General features: G+C 38.3%; 1 protein-coding gene across 7 annotated transcripts in view; it reads left to right on the top strand.

Moving 5' to 3' along the window:
• dab2ipa (DAB2 interacting protein a) overlaps nucleotides 1-21,202 on the top strand; it is a 108,017-nt gene that overhangs the window by 15,683 nt on the left and 71,132 nt on the right. The window contains exon 1 of one of the 7 annotated variants that reach the window (XM_046871291.1): nucleotides 970-1,294. The exons of 4 other annotated variants lie outside the window; for them this stretch is intronic. Coding sequence is in view for 1 of the 3 variants with exons in the window: in XM_046871286.1 (XP_046727242.1) it covers nucleotides 19,549-19,666 (118 nt within the window). In the remaining 2 variants the exon portion in view is untranslated. 2 more of the 7 variants (XM_046871292.1, XM_046871286.1) reach the window with 2 other exon arrangements.

Below are 21,202 nucleotides of genomic sequence, written 5' to 3'. Positions count from 1 at the left end.
CCGTAACAGATCATATTTATGCATGATTTATTCTGCAACAGATTTCACTTGGAGAGAATCCCAGACCAAGTGGACCAAAGATCGGTTTCCTGTATTTAAAGCTAGATTCAAAAACAACTTCTACATTTGAATAAACAGCACAAACTGCAAGTGTGTAAAAATGGCTGTAAATAGAGTTTCTCTCTCTCTCTCTCTCTCTCTCTCTGACACTGCAACCCCCTTAGTAACGGACCTAAACGACTCCCTAGTAACCGACATAGCAACTTCCTAGTAATTAATTCAGATGCTTCCTAGTAAACAACACAGTGAAACCTCAGTAACTGACATAGTGACCCCCAAGTAACTGACATAGTGACTCCTTAGTAGCTGACATAGTGACTCCCTGGTAAATGAAATAGTAAGTCCTAAGGAACTGACATAGTGACTCCATAGCAACCGGCATAGTGACTCCCTAGTAACCAAAATAGCGACTTCTTGGTTACTGACGAATAACTACTTAATAACCAAAATATCATATGACATATTAACTCTTTAGTAATTAACATTAATAGAGCCTTATGTTCTACTGGGGTCAGTGATAACAGAAGCTAAATGATTAAGTATTATTAAAAGTTTTTCAGATTTAATTTGACAGTACTCATTGATTTGTTCGGCTCTGTGGGCATAAGGTTCAGAGAGAAAGATGTTTTTTGAGTCTCCGGGCGCATGCTGAATGAAAGCTGTGGCTGTTTGGGCAGTGTGGCTGTAGTGGTGTGTGTGGTTGTGGAGGTTCTTCCACATTGTTGGCTGATTAAAGAGTGGGAGAGCAGGCTGGGCCTCTGTTCACCACACTCCACAGAGCCAGCACTATGATTGGCTAACATTCCTGAGGAATTCAGGCCGCCAAAGTGGCTCGTCCTCAAAACAAAAGGGAGACAGAAAGAAAGCTGTAACCAGGTCTCCTAGTTGGTCATGAAGGAGGGAAAAAAATTTGCCACTTTCCCTCTCTCTCTCCTGTTCTTTCAGTCCTTTTATGTGTCGAGAGGGAGGGCCGACTTGAGCAGCCCTGAGCCGAGGGCACACTTTGGGGATTTTTGTGGTGCACACTAAGGCAGGACACTGCCAGCTGTGGGCTTGAAGAAGCAGGCTGCTTGTGTTTGTTGGCATATCTAAGCCTGACATTAAGCTTCTTTCAAGGAGATCTACCTGAATGGCCTGCTTGTAAATCTTCCCTGGTGTAGAACTGATCGGGTTTAAACCAGTTTCCGGCATCCTGCAGGACATCCGAGGTGAGAATCTACTGCTAGAAGCTCAGGTGAGCAGCTTATTCTGTGTGAATACTGGTTTTGGAGGAAGAAAGAACTGTAAAAGGTGCAGTGGTATATATGCTTGCATCCTTTTTGCAATTAAAACTCTTTCTTCCGTGCTGGTGGAGGACCGTAATTGTGGTGCTCCAGCGTGCGGTGAAATCATGATCCATTTTAAGGAGTTGCATTCTGGTCTTTGAGACAAGCCACAGAAATGTGCTGGAGTCGCCATAAATTTGTGGTTAAACATGGAACAGAGTCGCCAAGCTTCTGAGCTGCATCAGCAATTAGCACTTTTTTATTTAGATGTTTTGCTCTGGCTGGTGAATAAATTAGGTCTGTTTGGCAGCTGTTTTTCATTTGTTTTTTTTCCCCCCTCTGGCTTTTGTACTTTCTCACGCTCTTTCTCTCTCAACCGTCATTTCTGATTGCAGGTATTCCCAGGCACAGCAGGCTAAATCTACATTGGCTGGATGATTTATTTATTTATTTATTTGGTCAGCCAAGAAAAGAAATGAACTCTTTGTAAACCCTTCAGGCTGAAATCTGTGGATGAATGCTGCATCATCCCTCACACTGTTGCTAATCTTTTTTTAAACAAATTAACTGTAAACATTGTCTCATAAATTTGAGTGAGAAATGAGAGATTTTTTGTGCCAAACCGAACTGTATGATAAAGTCCCTGTAATAACGGGTTCTCTCCGGTTTTTTCTTCCTCTGCTACATTTCTCTTTTGAGTGCAAAGCGCTTTTCAGTTTTCGGCTTTTAAACGCGCAGCGACGAGGCGGCTAACATAGTGCTTTTATTGATCTTTTCTCCAGGCAACATCACATGACGGCTGAATAAAGGACAGAAAATAGAAGCGGTACTCGACCAACGCGCCTTCAGAACAGTTAAATACAGACTTGCTCCGGCCCTGAGTTTTGTGTTCTGGCTATAGTGGCCTTTTGCATGGCAGCGGGTTCTCGGGCCTCAGACAGTTTCTAGGTGCTATCGTTATGCTAGTTTGATATTTGGTCATGGTATTAATTCAATTAAATTCATTTTAATTTGTATACTGTTGCACTTTTAACAATAGGTATTGTCTCAAAGCAGCTTTACACAGGTAATGTGTTAATAAATAATGAATAGGATTGTTCTTTATAATTGTAAGTTCGTCCCTAATGAGTGAGCCGGTGGCGACTGTGGCGAAGAAAAGCTCCCTGAGATGGCATAAGGAAAAAACCTTGAGAGGAACCAGACACAAGGGGAAACCGATCCTCATCTGGGTTGCACTGAATGTCCATTGATTACAGTTAAAGGTTGCTGAGGTGTGCAGTGATTGTGATCAAATGCAACCTGTAGTCCTGAGTCATTGCAGCACACTTTTGACATTAAGGACACTCCAAATCCATCCTCAAAGCTCAAAAGATGATATTAGATGTGGAAATCAATAGGGGGATTCACTCTGTATAATACGTTTCTGGCTTAACTGTCACTAAGAGGCTGCAAGAATGTACAGTCCTACTTTATATCATTCTTATCGCCATTAGTCGCGTTGTTGCGTTTGGTTTTGCAAAGGTTTACAATAATCCACAAATAGTCAAAATTCCAAAAATGGAAATGACTATTTGTTTATTTACTTTTTTCAAATTCTGTCCCCTGCTGTCTAGGGATATCTAATCATAGAAGGCATCTTAATAACAGGACATGCCTTCGATCTCTACTCACATAAGGATCTCGTACAGCTTGGCAGGACTTTGCGCTTGGGTTCAGTCTGGCTGCGTTAATGCAGCTCCTGGCATGCCTCAGAAAGCTGCTGGAGGGAGCAGGTGTTGTTTGGCACATTTCATCCGTGACACTTTGACAGCAGTTCGGTGGCCCATTGTATGGGCAATAAATAAGCAGAAAGGAAAGAGAAATGTTGTTCTTTATAACCGAGAAAGCAAGGCTGCTGAGAGTGTTGTGTGGGTGTGTGTTTTTATGCTCTTAGTCTGCCAAAATGCCACGTAACTTAACTCTGTCTTCATGCAAAGTCACTTCATCTATTTCAGGGCATTTTTAAATGTGGCTTTTTCTACCAGATTCTAGGCCCATAGAGAACAATGTCACCACATGTTAATGGATTCCTAGTATGTACTTTTTCAGGGATGATATGAACCTGATTGCTGAATCTGTATATTGTGAAATGTCCCGTCATTGGTTTGTTGCCTGACTGTGCTCACCTGTTTTGTGTTTAGTTCGGATTAGCTTTACACCATGTTGTGTCAATGTCTCAAAGTCATTACATGACTTTATTTGTTATGTCCAATCCTTGTTTTCTTTGTTGTTTAAGTTTCTGTATAGTGTTTCTTGGTATGTGTTAGCATTGGTGATTATGACTACTGTGTGTGTGTTGTCAAAAATTTTTTTTTTCTTCACCTTTATATACACAGATAGTCCCCGAGTTATGAAGGTTTGACTTATGATTTTTCAATCTTACCAGCATTATATATATATCTATGAACAATTACACAACATTGTGACACCTGACTTTCTGAGCCATACAGTGGCTCTTGGTGGTACACAAATGTATAGAATATATAGGATTTGTATATTGTATAGGATGCGGAGCATTAAATTTACCCTTCACAATAACTAGGAGAGCCAAACCTGTTCCAGCATGACAGTGTCCAAGCTAGCTCCATGAAGATATGCTTTCTATTGGTTGGAGTGGAAGATCTTATGTGACCTTCTATAAAGATCTGACTTCAAACCTATCGAACACCTTTGGGATGAATTAGAATGCATCTAAATTTAATAATGTGACTGAAGGAGCAAAAATCTCCACACCCACACTCCAAAATCTAGTGAAACATCTTTCCAGAATAAAGGAGGTTATTATAACAACAAATAGGGGACTAAATATGTAATAGAAAATATAAAAAGCAAAAATCTTATAGTGCATTTGTACAAAGACATCAAGGTTTCCAAGAGAAACACATCATGTGTGCAGCTTAAAGAGGCAGAACTACAGAGAAAGCAACGACTGCTGATTAGACCTAATTACCTAATTGTAGGATGTTCTTATTATTTATATAAAAATAGCAATAAGACTGCCTGGCAGTTACAGTTTCACTGAATGGTAATACATTGTATGCTAATGTGGCTCAACAACACTAATTACTGAGGTCTAATGGATAAAGACTGAGACTGGAAAAAAATGTTTTAATAGAAATGAAATAATCAACACATTCATGAAATCTAGTCCAGAGTTTGTGATTGCTGTTGAATATATATTCACCCGAACAGTGAATACGGCTCTGGTATTTATTATAGTAACAGCAGTACGGCATCTTAGAGCAGAAAAAACGCTTGGCTATGATTCCAGGAAATTAATATTACATAAAATTGGGGTTATGATATATATGGTGGTGTGGCAGCTGCCTGGCGGTTATGGATATGTGGTGTTGATCAGATTTTGGTGTCTGCTTGGCACACGCCTGTTGTTAGAACAGTGCTGGTGTCGAATTAGAATTGAATTCGAATTTATTGATATAATAAACTGTTGCAAACTTATATAAAAATGAACTAATATTTCATTAAGATTTTACTATGGTACTTTAATAATCCAATAAAGTTCATAACCCAGAGTAGATGGGTGTGAGATTCGTTGGTGTCTGAATGCAGTATATTTTCCAAAGAGCAAAAAAAGAGCGATTCAGGAAAATGAGCCTCAGGCTGCTGTTTTTGAAACAGAACATGCAAAATGCATATGAATCCAATACTAGTACAATAATGGAAACCTAATCATGACAGCAGTGTTTTCTAAAACTTATATACTAACACCTGTTTTTTTAACTCTATGTACAACATATAAAGAATAATTCAGCATATTCCTAAAACCACTCCCTTAGAACTTAATGGTATAAACTTACTGTACCGAACCTTTCAGTGGTGTGACGTGGAAATGGGTCGTGTCTGAAGAATGAAGCTTTTTAAAGCTGTAAATGTGCTTTTGAATTCTACTGAATATGAATTTCCAAAATGCGGCAGTGATTTCTTTAACCTTGATTGGTTCATTGAGGAAGAGCTGTGAAGAGTTTGCTGCCCGTGTGTGTGTGTGTGTGTGTGTGTGTGTGTGTGTGTGTGTGTGTGTGTGTGTGAAAGCATGAAAATATATAAAAAAATAATAATAATACAATTATATATACACATACATACATACTTTTATATATAGGGTTTATTTTGAAGGAAGGAAGGAAGGAGAGAGAGAGAGAGAGAGAGAGAGAGAGAGAGAGAGAGAATTTGTTCAGTATTTTTCAGAAAATATTTCTAACTTGCCCCAAAGCCCAAACTGTTTATTCCACTCGACCTAACATGTTTATTTTTCCTTCTTGGCTCTTTCATGCTTGCTTACTTTTTTCCCTCCCGCCTCCTGTTTTTATTCCAGATCCATTTCTCTTAAGAAGAGAAGCGTGTGTGTCAGTCTGATGCAGTAATAAGAGGTAAAGGGCTGCCGCTGACACGTCTACTGCTGAGTCGTTTTGCAAAGTGATTTCAGCTGCCTGTTTTTGTTGGTGTGATGAAATAATAACAGGGTTTGTCTCTAGCGCTTGATAGCCTGGGCGGAGGTGGGCAGCCTCAGAAACGGCAGTGTGGCCTAAAAAACTGCAGGGATTGATTTTGAAAGAGTTAGGGAGAGGTTGTTCCTCGGCTGCAGGTACCTGCTAGTATTCACTGGGCAGGTTAGTGTTGTGAGCTGATAGCAGTACTGTCTGAAGGGATTAGGGTTTGGACTGCATCTGCATGCTTCTTTCCACTGGTTGCTGTGTGTTTAAACTTGTGTCCTGTTCACTACTCTGCAGCCGAGGTTGCAAAAGTATCCAAAATCTTTAAAGCACATCGACTAAGTCATTCCTGTGGTGAAAGTTGATGTAATGCTTCAAATTCTTTCGAAAGTACCAGAAAAATTTGCTGAAGAAAACGACCTCTGCTTCAACTCCCGCACTGATTCGCAGATACGCTTTTACTGAAAAATCATGCTTCGTTTACTAAAAGGACAAAAATGAAAGGAAACATTAGCTACGGCTGAATCTACAACTAGGGCTCAATAATGCTGGAGGGAAAAGGTGTGTAGTCACAAGTACCAGTTGATTTTACTGCACAATCTTCAGTTGGCATTCAGATATAAATAGAAAGGAGCTTTTACATTTTAGCCCAATAATGAACTCAAAACGTACATCCAAATCAACACAAGAGCGGCTAATCTAAAAGATGATCAATGTTTTTAAACAGCTCAGGCAAAGCCCAGACCCTAATCCAATTTGAATTGCTTGGCGTGACCTGAAGTGGGTTGTGTATTTTACATTTCTGGTATTTGGCAGATGCCCTCATCCAGAGCAACTTACAATTATCCCAAGGGCCCAACAATGGTGGCTCGGTGATGTTGGGATTTGAACTCTCAACCTTCCGATCAGAAGTCTAACAGTTTCCACTGAGCTTCCACCTCCTGCTGGTAGCACTTCCTGCGCACAACAGAACAGCCTTACAATTTGTTGGGTCTAGAATGTTGTTGCATTAGAAAATAGGGAAAATTATAACCAAGTCAGCAGAGACTCTTCCCCCAAAAGACAAAGTGGGGTAATAAAGGAAGCTTTAACGAAGTACCGGTGTATTTTTCCATTTAAAAAAAGCTACAGATTGTGTTTCACTTTGTGGGAAAAAAGTTCTGACTTCGATTTATGATTTTTCTCGGTTTCATTATTTACCGGGAAAAAAAAAACATGCCATTGTAACAGGGCTGTGTAAACTTTTCATATCCACTGAAAGTCCTTGAGTTTCATTCCCAGCTCAGTATTCTGCGTGTGCGCCTGCTCTATATGCTGTTATTGTTTGCTTATGCTTTTTATAAATCCTGAATCAATCAAGTAGCATTCAGCATACTCAGCTATTTTCAGTATTTTACACTATTAAGCAGAGTACGGCTCTCTGTTTCGGCAGAATCGCGATCATTCAATGTCGCTTGGATTTTTATCACGAAGGATTGGAAGATATACGCATATCTTTTATAAGGAGAAGTAGTTTCACGGTGAGTGTGATAGATTTTGTATATTCGTCTATGTGCACTGTACCCAAATGTATTCCTGTGGGATATTAATCAATGTGAAAGTTTCCAAACACAATTAATCACACTATATAAACAAAAGATGGGACACCTGAGTTTTTCAGCCAAATGTGCTTCTTCCTTAAAATGTTTCCATAAAGTTGGAGGACACAATTATATAGGATTCCATTTTTCATTTTTAGGAGACCCAAACCTGTTCCAGCATGACGATGCTTCTGTGCACAAGCCAGCTCCATGAAGATCTGGTTTAGATGGATTGGAGTGGAAAATTTTCTCTGGCCTGCTATAGAGCACTGACCTCAACCCTATTGAACACATTTGGGATGATTTGGAATGTTGACTGCACCCCCAGGCTTCTTCAACCTACATCAATACCTGATTTGACCGGAGCCCATGTGGCTGTTGAGGACTAAATATGAAATGGGATGTTATGGTCAGGTGTCCACAAACTTTTGTTTTTATAGTGTATAACAAACAATATGACCTGAATCAACCTTGAATTTATTTTGCCAACTGTATGCTTTCACTTCTGTACTACTGTAGCAACACTATGCAAAGTATCACAGATTGTGAGCACATGATACGTCTTTCTCTCTTTACTGCATCTCAGTTTGGGATGAGAAGCTTAGCATAACCTGATCCGTCATAATTTGGTATGATTAAATTAAATATTGAATATATATTGTTTCTATTGGCTGAAAAATCCAGGTGCCCCAATACTTTTGTCCATATAGAGCAGGGGTCATCAATCCGGTCGCCCGCAAGGACCACAATAGTAGCTAGTAATAGCCTTTTCTCACCAGTGAGCTGCATCACATTTTTTTTTGTTGCTATTCTAGATAGATAAAACTTATACTGTAACTAGATATTTTCACCTATGTCAGCATTTTCTGTAGAAAATCTGGCTTTTCTGGTTTGTTGGAAATTCATTCTAAAACACTATCATGTATGTTTCCATTGCACGTGTGAATCCATCATGCTGTGCTGTTTATTCCTGAATATGTGTGTGAAGTAAAAATGAAAATTTTTTAACACAGGTCCCCAGAGTCCACAGCTTAGGAAAATATTGTGGACATGGACATTTACTGGACTTGAGTAAACTTTTCATTAGGTTTTTTTAATTTTGGGATACTTTTCCTTAAGTACATGTTAATGTTTAGTATCTGAATGATTACTCCAGTGTGTTTCAGACTCAATATTATCAGTTCTGATTTCTTATTAATAATCAATAAACGTTAAAAACTGACAAAAGGTGTGTATTTTAATTATCATCTCTGTTTTATGTTATTTATAAATGAGAAAAATATAAAAAGAATTCTTAAAATCAACTTTAAATGAACTATACATAAAATTTTTCCTTCGTGTCACTGAGCGTAGATCTCGCTGGTTGTGTGGACTTTAATGTGATGCGCAGTTCCTTCATCAGCCAGAAGAGGGCACTGCTTGTAAGCCTTTAACTCCTTTAACGTTCCTAAACCAGGATTAGGTAACAATCATTGTTGAGTTTCGAAATAAATGGTAAACTCATAATTACAATATAAAGACCGTATTTAAGGTTACTTTTTAATTACAATACGTCTAATGAAATCAGGAAAGCATTAAGATTGATGATTAAAAAGTTCTGTAGAAAGCATATTTCAATATGCATTCGAAATGGTCCTGTTCATGACCCTGTTGGTGCTCATCATCACAGCAGAAACAAGAACTCAGGAATGTTTGCTTGTATCGCTGCAAGTCCCACAAGCCAACACTCATAATAACGTAGACGTGTTTTTGTGCTCCCAGCAAAACAACAGCTCTGAGCTGAAACCTCTGCAGCTCATGAGGCGATACTTGGCATTATATACCCACAAATACATGCATACATACATACATGCATACATACATTCATTCATTTATTCATTCATTCATACATACATACATACATACATACATATCTCCTAAATCTGATTGTCTGCTGGATGAAACTTAATTCAGTTCTATTTGTGTGCTTCCATGCTTTTAACAATGAACGTTGTCCCAAAGCAGCTACGTTACCAAACAGATTGAATATAAATATTAGCAACATAAATTAGCTTCTATAAGTTTATCCCTAATAAGTGAGCCAGTGGCAGTAAAAAAAAGCTTTGAGACGTTATAATGAGAGGAACCGGTGGTCAGTAACGAAGTAAATGCAATATGTTACTGTATTTAAGTATTTTATTTTTCACGTATTGTACTTTTCTGAAGTTAAATATCGTATTTTTTACTCATTTCGAAAATCAGTGGAATTTATAAGCGAATAAAAACTTAACTGGTCAAACACGCAACCTATAAGGGTAGAGCGCACGCTCTGTTTTAAACTAGTTTAGATTGTTACTTGGCAGTGGCGGTTCCATGCACAAAAATAATAATTGAATCGCTCATTTGCGCGGTCGCATCAATCATTATATCATGTCAAGGTCAATGAACGTGGTCAGGACTCGGAGTGTTCACCCACTGCCCGTTCCCTCACTCATACACTCAGAAAGGAGAGGCGGGAGTTGGGTGACATCACATCACTAAGGAGAAACTAATCAACGGGAGGACGTCGGGCCGTGGCGTGGTTCACCCAGGGCCTCGTTTAAACTAGTGGTGTATTTACTTATCACCAGCATACAGTTCAGCATCAGTTCAGCAGCAAGCAGAACACCTAGAGAGGAATAAATGATGGAAGAAACTACCGACTTGAACTTGCAACAACACCCATGGCCTTATTTGCTTTTTTTAAATTTAATTTAATAGATATCAATCAGTGTTTGCCTCATTAATATCATCAGATTGGTGTGCTAAGAGTAACATTAGAGTCACATTAACTGAGGTGATTAAGCAGCAATCCTATGATAAAAAATTCCAATAAAACATTATAGCCATAATGAATCATATTACTTGGATACTGAAGTACATTTTAAGGCAAATACTTACTTTTACTTGAGTGATATTTCACCTAGTGTATCTTTTACTCAAGTACATGCTTTGTGTACTTCATCCGCCACTGCTTAAAAGCAGCCCATCCTCATCTGGGTGGCACCGGATGTCCATTCACTACAGTTCTATCATTGTTATCAACCGATCAAAATCGTTCATGCCAAATGTAGCCCTAAACCATTGTAGGAAAATGCACCTGTGGTCTACATATAAATATTCCTGTAGGTATTCCACATGTCCTCAGCTTATTGATAAATATTGCCATGTTGCTCATTTCAAAATCCAACACAACCTCCTACGCCTAGCACTTACGCAGGTGCTAAACTGTTCATGCACCACAGGAGCTGGCAAAGAAAACATCCCTTCAGTAAATCATTGCGCTCTACTTAAAGAAAGCATTTTATTTTCTTGTATTCATCCGCCACACCTTAAAGGCCGGTTCGTGAAAATAGTGTCTGACATTAAACCGGTCCGTGGCACAAGAAAGGTTGGGGACCGCTGGTGTAAAAGGCTCTAAACATGCAGTACATTATGGTGATGGGATGAATATCCGTGAGGAAAAGTTATGGCTCTTTACTGCCTTCTTGCCTCTGATAAGCATTCAGGCTGTTTAATGTTAACTCATTGGTTAAGTTGCTGGTTTCAACAAGCTGCCACTGCTGGGCCCTAGAGCAAGGCCCTTAACCCTGGAATAGGAACTCACTCAATTTTTTAAACTCATGCATGAGGTCGGCAGTGAGGTGGACTTCTATTCCATCAAGAATACTGGAGTACTCCTGAGATACTCCAGTGTTATTGTAATACCAGGACCTCCAGAAAGAGCTAATTGAACATCAGGACTTATATCTGTTGATATTTTTACTTGCCAAGATTCGTTTGGTTTGGTTTATTTAGTTTTAGGGGGTTTTTTTGGTAGTGTATGGAAGTGTAAAGGAAGCAGATGCAAGAGCTCAAAAAGATTGTTTTATTTTAAAAAAAGAAAAGCAGCAAACGAAAAAAATTTAAAAAGACCGCCTTTACTGTTTTATATATTTATATATATATATTATTATTTTATATTATGCAGCCTGAAACTGCAATCTTTTTCTCATTAATCTACACTCAGTACTCCATAATGACAAAGTGAAAACAAAATGTTTGTAAATTTATTAAAAAGAAAAAAAAAAAGAAAAATACCACCACAGCATGATGCTGCCACCACCATGCTTCACTGCTTTTGGGAGGTGATGAGGGGTGCCTGGTTTCCTCCAGACATAACGTTTAAAATTGAGGCCAAACAGTTCAATCTTGGTTTCATTGGACCAGAGCATCTTGTTTCACACAGTCTGAGGGACCTTCAGGTTCCTGTTGGCCTGTTGAAGGACCTGATGGGAACTTTGTCCCATCTCCACACACTTTTAGGAGCTCACAGTGACCATTGGGTATAAAAAGTCATGTGACATGACATGTCAGAGTGCAGTGGCTTGTGGGATATCTATCCCATATATGTGTTTTCATTTTATTCTATCATTTTATTGTATTTTAACACCTATGAAGTGGCGAGAATTTGTAGTTTGGAGGAAAGTCTGAGGAATGGAAACATTTTAATACAGCTTGTTTTTCTGTTTCTGTTCTGATTAAGACTTTAAGACAAAAACACTACAGGTTGAAACTATTTTTGTCACGTCAGCTGTTTTCAGATTGTTTCTCAGCATCCCATCTCCCTCAACACATCATTTTTTAAACTTTAATACAAATATCTCAAACCACAGAAGAGCTTCTTGTGCTGTTCTTGTCTATTATCATATGCTATTTTTTTATAGCAGTGTTAAGCTCCGCCCACTTTGCAAGTCCACATCCCAAACCTCATGCAATCCACATAGCTATAAGCAATAGAGTACAACACTATATAATATTAGTATTTTCTTGTACTTGTGTTGTTGTTGTTGATTTGGAATGCAGCTTCTGTGACTTCTGTTTGTTTGGTTGGTTGTTTTTAATGGTAGTTAACTGTCCGACTTCCATTTTTACCCCATAGTGATGTTGGAAATTAGATCGAGTGCTTTTTATGCTTTTGGGCAAGCAGGTTTCATCCAGAACTACATGATAATTCTGTTATTAGTCATCCATTCTGATATGAGATTTGTTCCCGAGCACCTCGTCTCCATTCCCCGATTCATTATTAACGATGAAATCGAAACATGGGTGAGTCCAGACTCTGATTGGATGCTGTCTGAGGCATTTAAACACATCATCTCTGCAAAGGCTTCTTTTAGATCTCCTTGTTGTTTGTCTTTTTCTCTGTTTTATTATGATATAACATTCACTCCTGTTACCATGAGCTCGTACTGAGCAGGATGCAGCCGATATGCCGAATATGCAGACGCTTTGTATTAATGTCCGCATGCAAAGCAGGATGCTATTCGAATGGCCGCTTTCATCATTGCGAAGGCGGCAGTCTTTTTTAGTCCTCCACTGATGCTGTCCTTTAGCTGCATTCGGAGACTGAGGTGGATCATGTGCACATGAGCAAAAAAAAGTGCAACGTTAACATCTTTTTTTTTTTTTTTTATGTCTCCTATCTCATATTTCAAGCGAAAATGTCTAGCAAAAACATGGTCATCATTAGGCGAGTTTCGCTTCAAATATCTGCATAGAACTCGAAAAAATGGAAATAAAGCATTCGCTGAATTCATTTATTTAAGTAAAGAATTCAAAATACGTTATATGGGCAAAAGTACTGCGATATCTGACTTTTTCCAGCCGTAACAGATGTTTGGGTGTGGTAGCATTAAACAATAAACCTGTTCCAGCATGACAATTCCCCTGTGCACAAAGCCAGCTCCATGAAGATATGCTTTACATGGATTGAAGAGAAAGAACTTGAGTGTTCTTCTATAAAACTCTAAACTCAAACCTACTGAAGCTTTGGGAAGAATTGGATTGCTGACTGCACCCCAGGCCTTCTCACCTCACCTACATCAGTATCTGACTTTACCGACTCCCTTAAGGCTGAATGAGCAAACACACACTCCAAAATCTAGTGGAACATCTTCTTGGAAGAGTGGAGGTTATTATGCAAATGAGAACTAAATGTGGAAAGAGTTCAAAAAGCACAAACTACAGTAATATTATAGACTAATTTTGAGGTGTCCACAAACCTTTTGTCCATATAGTGTATTTTGGCTTAGGAATTAAGTAATCGATCACCCGATTACTTAACTACTATTAGAAATAGAGGTGTACTGGGTTGTCCGATTAAAAATTAGAGGTGCAATTAAATATTTACAGTTCAGTTTAATTCATTCTCACCAATTGGTTTGGTATGATTTTATGGATATTTTTGGGAAAAAAAAAAAAGAAAACAAATCATGATAAAAATACAAAGACTTATTATTTTTTTTATCTGTACTACAAAATATACTACAGGTTCAGCATATCTTAAAAAAGACATAGCCAGAAGTCAAGCCGAGGTAAAGTATACTACAGTGGCATTGTTCTGGTGTCATTTGAAAACTTCTGCAGAGCAATTTTCCACAGGTATAACACTTATATACCTGTATAACCTTTAACAGTGTGGGTCACTACACATGTGCAGGTGAATCCCAGTATCTTTGGATTCTCCCAGTCAAATAATGTGATCATGTGACCAGTATTCTGTCTATAAATGTGAACCTAACAGGGTGCAAAGATGGGGACATTGGGAACGTCATAATGCTTAATTCCTATGTGGAAAGTGAAACAGAAATTCCACAATATTAATTGGCATGTTCCACATCGCACAGCATCGCACTTCCATCCCATAATAAGCCATATGTTTTTGCCAGAAGTGGATCGTGTCTTGTATTAATACATGTGGAACTGTCATCTGAATTATTACATATTTTGCGGGCAGCGATGTGCCGCCGATGTGTCTCCAAAGTCTCCATAATGAAGTTCAAGATCGTAGGTAAATGTAACATATGCTGTACAAATATTCGCATTGTATTTTTTTATATTTGGCCAGTGTGAATACTAACACAGCATTGCAGAAATGTGCAAATGAGCTCATTAGCTTTATTGTACTTTATGAATAAATTTTCCTGTCCTTCTTTCAGTGGAGGGGTTGTCTATCTGTCTTTCATACTTGCCAACACGTTCTTTACTTGTTCTCTTTCTTTTCATTCTCTACATCTCTCTACGTTTAATTGTTGTTTTTTATGACTCTCCATCCCTTTTTCTGTATTCTTTTTGTCTTTGCCTCTCTCTGTCTCATAATTTCTCTTTGCCTCTCTCTCTCTCTCTCTCTCTCTCTCTCTCTCTCTCTCTCTCTCAGGGGGTCATGCAGGGGTCAGGAATCTGACGCTGTGAATGAAGCCGGCTTATGCCACTTCTCTTGACATGCAGAATTGCTCAGTCATAGTTACAAAGGCACAGCTTGCCACACTGCCGTGCTTTTTCTCTGAGAAAATATACTGCCACCTGACTGCTATTTCAATAACACAACCCTCTACTGTCATCCATCAGTTCCCATGCCACTCTCTCACTCTTTCTCTCTCTCTCTCTCTCTCTCTCTCTCTCTCTCTCTCTCTCTCTCTCTCTCTCTCTTGCTCCCGTTCTCTCTTTTTTCACACACTCACACTCTCTTACACACACACACACACACACACACACACTGCTGTTAGACTGTTTAATTATTCTCTGTAATCCTTGCACTCTGTCGAGCTTCAAGTAAACTGATTGGGGTGTAAAGTTTTCGCAGCTGAGCAGTGAGTCAGTAATGCAGATTTTTTTTTCTACATACTTTATACTTTTACTATACTTTTATACTACTTATACTATTATACTATACTATTTACTTTTAGTTTTTATTTATTTAAATTATTTATATTTTATTTATATTTCTATTACATGTTGGACAGTCATAAAAGCATTTCACTACATGTCATACTCTGTATGAATGTGTATATGACAAATAAAATTATATGTGATTTAATAATCAATGATGATTTTGAGGTCACAGAGAAATATTGATGACCAGGCTTGAGGTTATAGGGAAATAATGAAGGATGAGACTTGAAGTTATAGTAACATAATGATTGACAAAGCTTAATGTTATAGAAAAATATTCATTGACGGGGGTTGAGTTTATAGGAAGTTAATCAGTGACCCAGTATTGTGATACAGCCCAAATTAGAGTTACTGTCTTCACCCTGAAGTTGGTCATTTTTCTATAAGAGCACAGCCAGAAGGGTTTCTTATTTTTACACCACAGCAATTTGCCAGTAAATACCTCACTAAATAGCAGTTGACACATCTGTGTGATCTGATATAAAACAAATCTTCTGAATGGTCACATTTCAGATTTACTGCTGTAAAAACTAAACAAAATCACCATGAAATCAGAAACCATTCAAATCCTATCATAGGACACTTCATGTGCTGTCTCAATTAGTCAGAGGAAATTAGCCAAAGCAATACTTTAATTGTTACCAGGACATTTTTTCAGCATAGAAATCTGTTAAAGTAGATCTTGTTGCCAGATCAGTGCAGTGGGGTTTGTTGATCGTGTCTGTTCTTGTAAAGGTAGGAGATTGCCAGGGCCGGCTCAGTTGTGCTCCTGGGCAGCATGTAGCGTGTTATGCTATGCGTTATAGCTTAGCGAGACCGAACTTGCAGTGGTGCTTCACAGCATGTTTCATCTCTATGTAAAATCTTTTATCCATGGCATGAAGGTATGATAGTGGTCAATGGGGCCTTGAGTTTAGACTTTGTGCTGTCCTCTAGCATGTTTGAGATTTCTGTGATTTAGTTTCTCTCAGGAAGGAAACCGAAGTTTTTTCTAACATTAACTTGAACTAATGCTGGAACCTGTGAGGAAACCTTGTTTAGAATCGAAGTGTGTTTGAGTCACCAATAATTAGACATAGCCATTTTCTTTGTTTTCAGCAGGTGTGTTGACCTGAAGTAATGATGCCTCTAAGTCAAGCTGTGCTAATAATTTAATTTATTCATCTTCTTTAACCATGTTATTCTGGTCAGGGGTCATGGTGGAATCGAGCCAATACTGGGAACACTCAGCGTGAGGTGGAGATTATTTCCAATCCACCGTGCACACATGACAGGGGCAATTTAGAATGTCTAGCATGCTTTAGGAGGGCAAAAGAAAGAGGAGAACCCATCTGTAAATTAGGAAAACCTAAATGACTCCACACAGACAGCAAGCCGAAGTCTAGATTGAACCTTATCGGACTTGGAAACTCTGAGGCTGCATTCTACCTGCTTTGGCATCATGCCAACCTAAAGTAATTTAATATATTGACATTATGGGAATCATAAAAACACACTACAAGAATGTTTATCTTTGGAGAAGTGATATTATCACATGCCTGTCATATTCCAGAACACGCCTTGTAATTATTATTATTATTATTATTATTATTATTATTATTATTATTATTATTATTATTATTATTATTATTTTATTATTATTATTATTATTTGAATGTGCTTGCTCCAACATGCTCTTTTTTAATTGTTATAGTTAGTATTCCTGGATAGGATCCAGATACACTATATTTTCCAAGTATTGGGTCACCTGGTCTTAAGTATGGTACTGTATGTGATTTTTGAACATTGCAGTCCACATTTAGTCCCAATTTGCTCTTATAATTCCCTCCACTCTTCTGGAAAGATGTTCCACTAGATTTTGGAGTGTGCTTATGTATATTTGTGTTCATCAACTACAAGGGTATTACGAAAGGCAGGTACTGATGTAGGTGAGGAGACCTGGGGTGCAGTCAGCTTTCCTGTTCATCGCAAAGGTGTTCAGTAGGGATGAGATCAGAGCTCTATAGCAGGCCACTCAAGATCTTCCTCCCCAAAGCATGTAAACCAGATCCTTCAGGAGCTCAATTTGTGCACAGGGGCATCGCCATGCTGGAACAGGTTTGGGTTTCCAAGTTCAAGTGAATGCAAAATTGTATTATAGCGCATCTAAAGACATCCTGTACAATTGAATGCCTCCAGCTTTGTGGTAACAGTTTGGAAAAGAACCACATATAACAGGAGAGGTCAGGCGACCCAATACTTTTGGAAATATAGTGTAACTATTCTCATAATCTCTCATAATTATTTTAGTGTTGGCTTATTTAATAATCAATAAAACGTAATGTTTCTACTACAGAATTGGTTGTGTTTACAATACAACATGACCGTTTTGAAATGTGCTGCATTCTTCAGCATTGCAGGTGTTTTGTTCATCTCTAACGATTATCCTTCATTCTTAAACAGCCTGCTTTTGCATTTATCAAGCTTGGAACAAGCTGTTTCTGACTTCTTAACTGTCTGTCAGTGTGTTCAGTAGTCATTCTCAGAGTGCTGTTCGTGTGAGATAAGTGTAACATTCCAGTATCATTAGTAAATGTGTGTACTCGCATGTGTACGTAAAACACAATGGCGACATGCCTTAAAGGCCTGAGTTCCGATGTCACAGTAAAAAAATAAATAAATAACACGTTTAGTATTCAGTGTGTGTGTGTGTGTTCTTCAGTCTAACATACCACAACAGTACAGCGTACATTTCCTGTGGTTCTTCTCTGCTCTGACTCAGCTCATGCTGGATTTGATTTGGGAAAACACTAATTAATACTGATGAAACAGCTCAATAAAGCAACCAGATGCTAAAACTGTGTGTTTATTAGTGGATTTGATATAAGGATTAGCACTAGGTTAGATAGCCAATAATCTATAGAGTCCTAGAGCAAACCTGGAAGCAAACTTAACATCTAAGAAATGTATATATAAAGCATAATAAATTATCCTGACTTGAGTGTAGCTGCAATTTTAAGAAATGCATCTGGTTTAGTGAAAAGCTCAAGATGTAATTGCTCGAATAAATGAATTCGAAGGCTACCTGATTTAATACGATTGAGTTTTTTTCTCTACATAAAATTAAAATACTCTGCAGTGATGAGGGTAACTATGAAGGGATTCACTGGATGCAACTGTGAACCAGTTTTATGAGTATTAAAACCATTTATTAATGATTCAGTAAATTCTTTGTAATTCAGTAGATTCTGTAATTCTCAGTAAATAGAAAGATTTGCTCTGAGGCCGTGCATGGTAAATGAGTAGCGCTTTACATCTGTGTATACATCTTGAAAAATCTATTTATTAAAAGACAAATAAATATTCAGCCATGGTTGTTGTGGGTCCATCCAATCCGAACTAATGCTTCATTTGTAAATAAACCACTGATTTTGCAGCTAAATATATATAAATAGGGGGCTGTAGTTTAAAAGTCAATTTTAAAACTTTTTTGCTTACCTCACGATCACCATCGATTATATTTCATAATTTAAGGGTGCAGAATAATTAATTAAATAATAAAAAATCTATAATTTAGTCCAATTATGAACTGGAGTGATGTAGCTGAGTTTGAGGAACTGTCGCGGCTAGAACTCGCGCACCACGAACCAACCACAGTGCTGGCACTTTCCACCGCGACGGTTTTTGTGATTCCAGGGGGATAGTTGTAGTTGTGAATCTTGATATTCCAAAGTTGTAAGGGAACCACTGATTGGTTTTGCAGCTGTAATTTAAAAGTCAATAACCATCAAATGTTAGCCAACTTTCGAACTTTTCCGCTTACCTCACCATCATCGCAATTGATTCTTTTAATTACTTGAAAGCTCCAAAAGTTGTGTTGCGATGCACTTTTCTTTATTAGAAGAGTTCACAGAGGAAGTGAGTGCTGCATGAGTTGTTTGTATTTTTCAGTCCTATTGTATTTGTTTTTACTGACCTTGCGCATTGTCCTTGAAAAGGAAGAGGAAGAGATAGGAAAAAACAAAACAAATGCTTGGATTAAACATATTTGGAAATGATTTGAGGCTTTTGTTAGCGATTGCATGTTAGTCAGAATGTCTAGTAGAGTGTGACTCTGCATTACACACACAGGTTCATGGAGTGATTTATGACCTTCCTGGAGTTGTCAAGAGCGCACCAAATACCTCTCCCTCGGGCCTCGGCTTGCAGTGGGAGGAGTAAGCGTTCCTCTCATCTTCCTTTCTTGTCTCTCCTCGGTTCTCTCTGTGATACAGGAGCAGTTCTGACTTGCAGGAGATCTGAGGTGTCAGGTGAAGTGCCACAGTAAGCTCAGAGGTTTTTATTTTTTCTGATCCGCTCTGGAAAAACTGGAGACTGGGCTCCACTGTGCTAGGGTGAAAGAGAGTGAAAGTGTGTATCTGATTGTGTGAGATTGGAAAGGCCATGTCTGCGGTGGTGAGGAGAGCACTGGGGAGGAGGTGTCACTACTACGGGCTGTTGGCTCGCACCAGGCACTGGAGGCAGGGCCGCTCACGCAGCCGTAGCCGAGCAGCCAACAAGGGTAAATAACGCTTTAGTCATCCTTCCTGCTCCTCCTGGAAGCTAGCGTACACTACTGATCTATAGTGCACAGGAATAACAATACACATAGCAGCTTTGAGTAGACTGTATGTACTTAGTTTTGCTTCCAGACTTCATAGATTGGTTGCAGGATGCAACAAAAGACAACCACAAGTCTATATATCTTTCTAAAGTGTGTATATGATTTATAATAGGTCCAAAATCTCTCCCATAACCTAAAGTCAGTAGATCATTGTTGGTTGGAACTTGGATTTTGGTTGGATTCTGGATAACGTTTCATTAGTAATGAAGGTTTGATTCAAGCCTATGTCCATTTCATTATGCAAAACTTCTCTAGTTGTGCAGCATGGAAGAACAGCTTCTTCAATTGCATTCAGATGTAGCTTGAAATGTTCTTGACCTGTTTGCCTTGATTCTGTTCTGTAGAACGGCCAAGAGCACTTCTTCAACATTCCCTAGTGTTAAGAGTACAAATGCTTAAATGATCGGTTGATTTATAGTCTGGCACACATCCTTTTAAGTGCACAAAGACTGTTTCATCAGGCACCTGTCAGTGATCAGCAACTGGGTTCTAAGGGAAAGTTAGCTTGGGATCTGGATCTTCAGAACCAACTGAATTTCGGATTTCAGTTGGAATTACATTGCATTATGAATAAGCTTAAATCCTCTTTTGTTTTATTTCTCCTTAGTTTTTACAATGTTCTTGAATTATTCTTGTTTTCTGGTGCTTCTCTTTTGACTTGCAATTTGTTAACATTTCATTTGAGATAGTACAGTTTTCTGCATGTACTGGACAAGTGTGCACATGAACTGTATTTTGCATCTCTCAGAGTTGCAATAGAAGATTAACTCCACTGCTTCGAGTCTACAAGTTTATAGTAGGATTTGTGAGATATGGTAGTATGCAGAGATAGCATGTAGCATTATCATATAGATCTACAAGGATGCAGGATGATACATAGCGTTAAGTATTTCATTCATATACAGTGTGAATATATAATTTAAGTACCGTACAGATAAAAGAAAAATCTCTTTTGCCAGAATCAAAGACTTCCCTTGGCTGATCTACAAAAAACCTGATCTACATGTTCACTGGAGGGGGAAAAAATGGATTTATACTGTTTGTGTTGCTGGATTAATTTATAACAACACCTTTCTGATCAGAGGATCTGTTTGATGACACTATAAAGCACTTCTGTAAGTCACTCTAAATAAGAAAATCAGATAAATCAAGTCTGAAAGTTGTAAATTATGGATGTGACCAAGTACGGTTAAAGGATTGAACAAATAACGTGTTCTTAACAGTTGCAAAAACAGTACAGTAGAATTGGCTTGTCTGAAAGGTTTACTTGTAATCTGGATTAGACTACATTTGTGTGTTGGAATGTTGCCCCAAAAAAAAGTCATGCAAACTAGAGGTATGGTCAGATATGAGGCTTGAAATTCCACCATGTACACTATGTATAAAGCATTTCACTGCATGTCGTACCCTGTATGTATGTGTATGTGATGAATA

The sequence above is a fragment of the Silurus meridionalis genome, chromosome 17, assembly GCF_014805685.1.
Source record: "Silurus meridionalis isolate SWU-2019-XX chromosome 17, ASM1480568v1, whole genome shotgun sequence".
Lineage (NCBI taxonomy): Eukaryota > Metazoa > Chordata > Actinopteri > Siluriformes > Siluridae > Silurus > Silurus meridionalis.
This window is presented reverse-complemented; position numbering and strand designations above follow the sequence as displayed.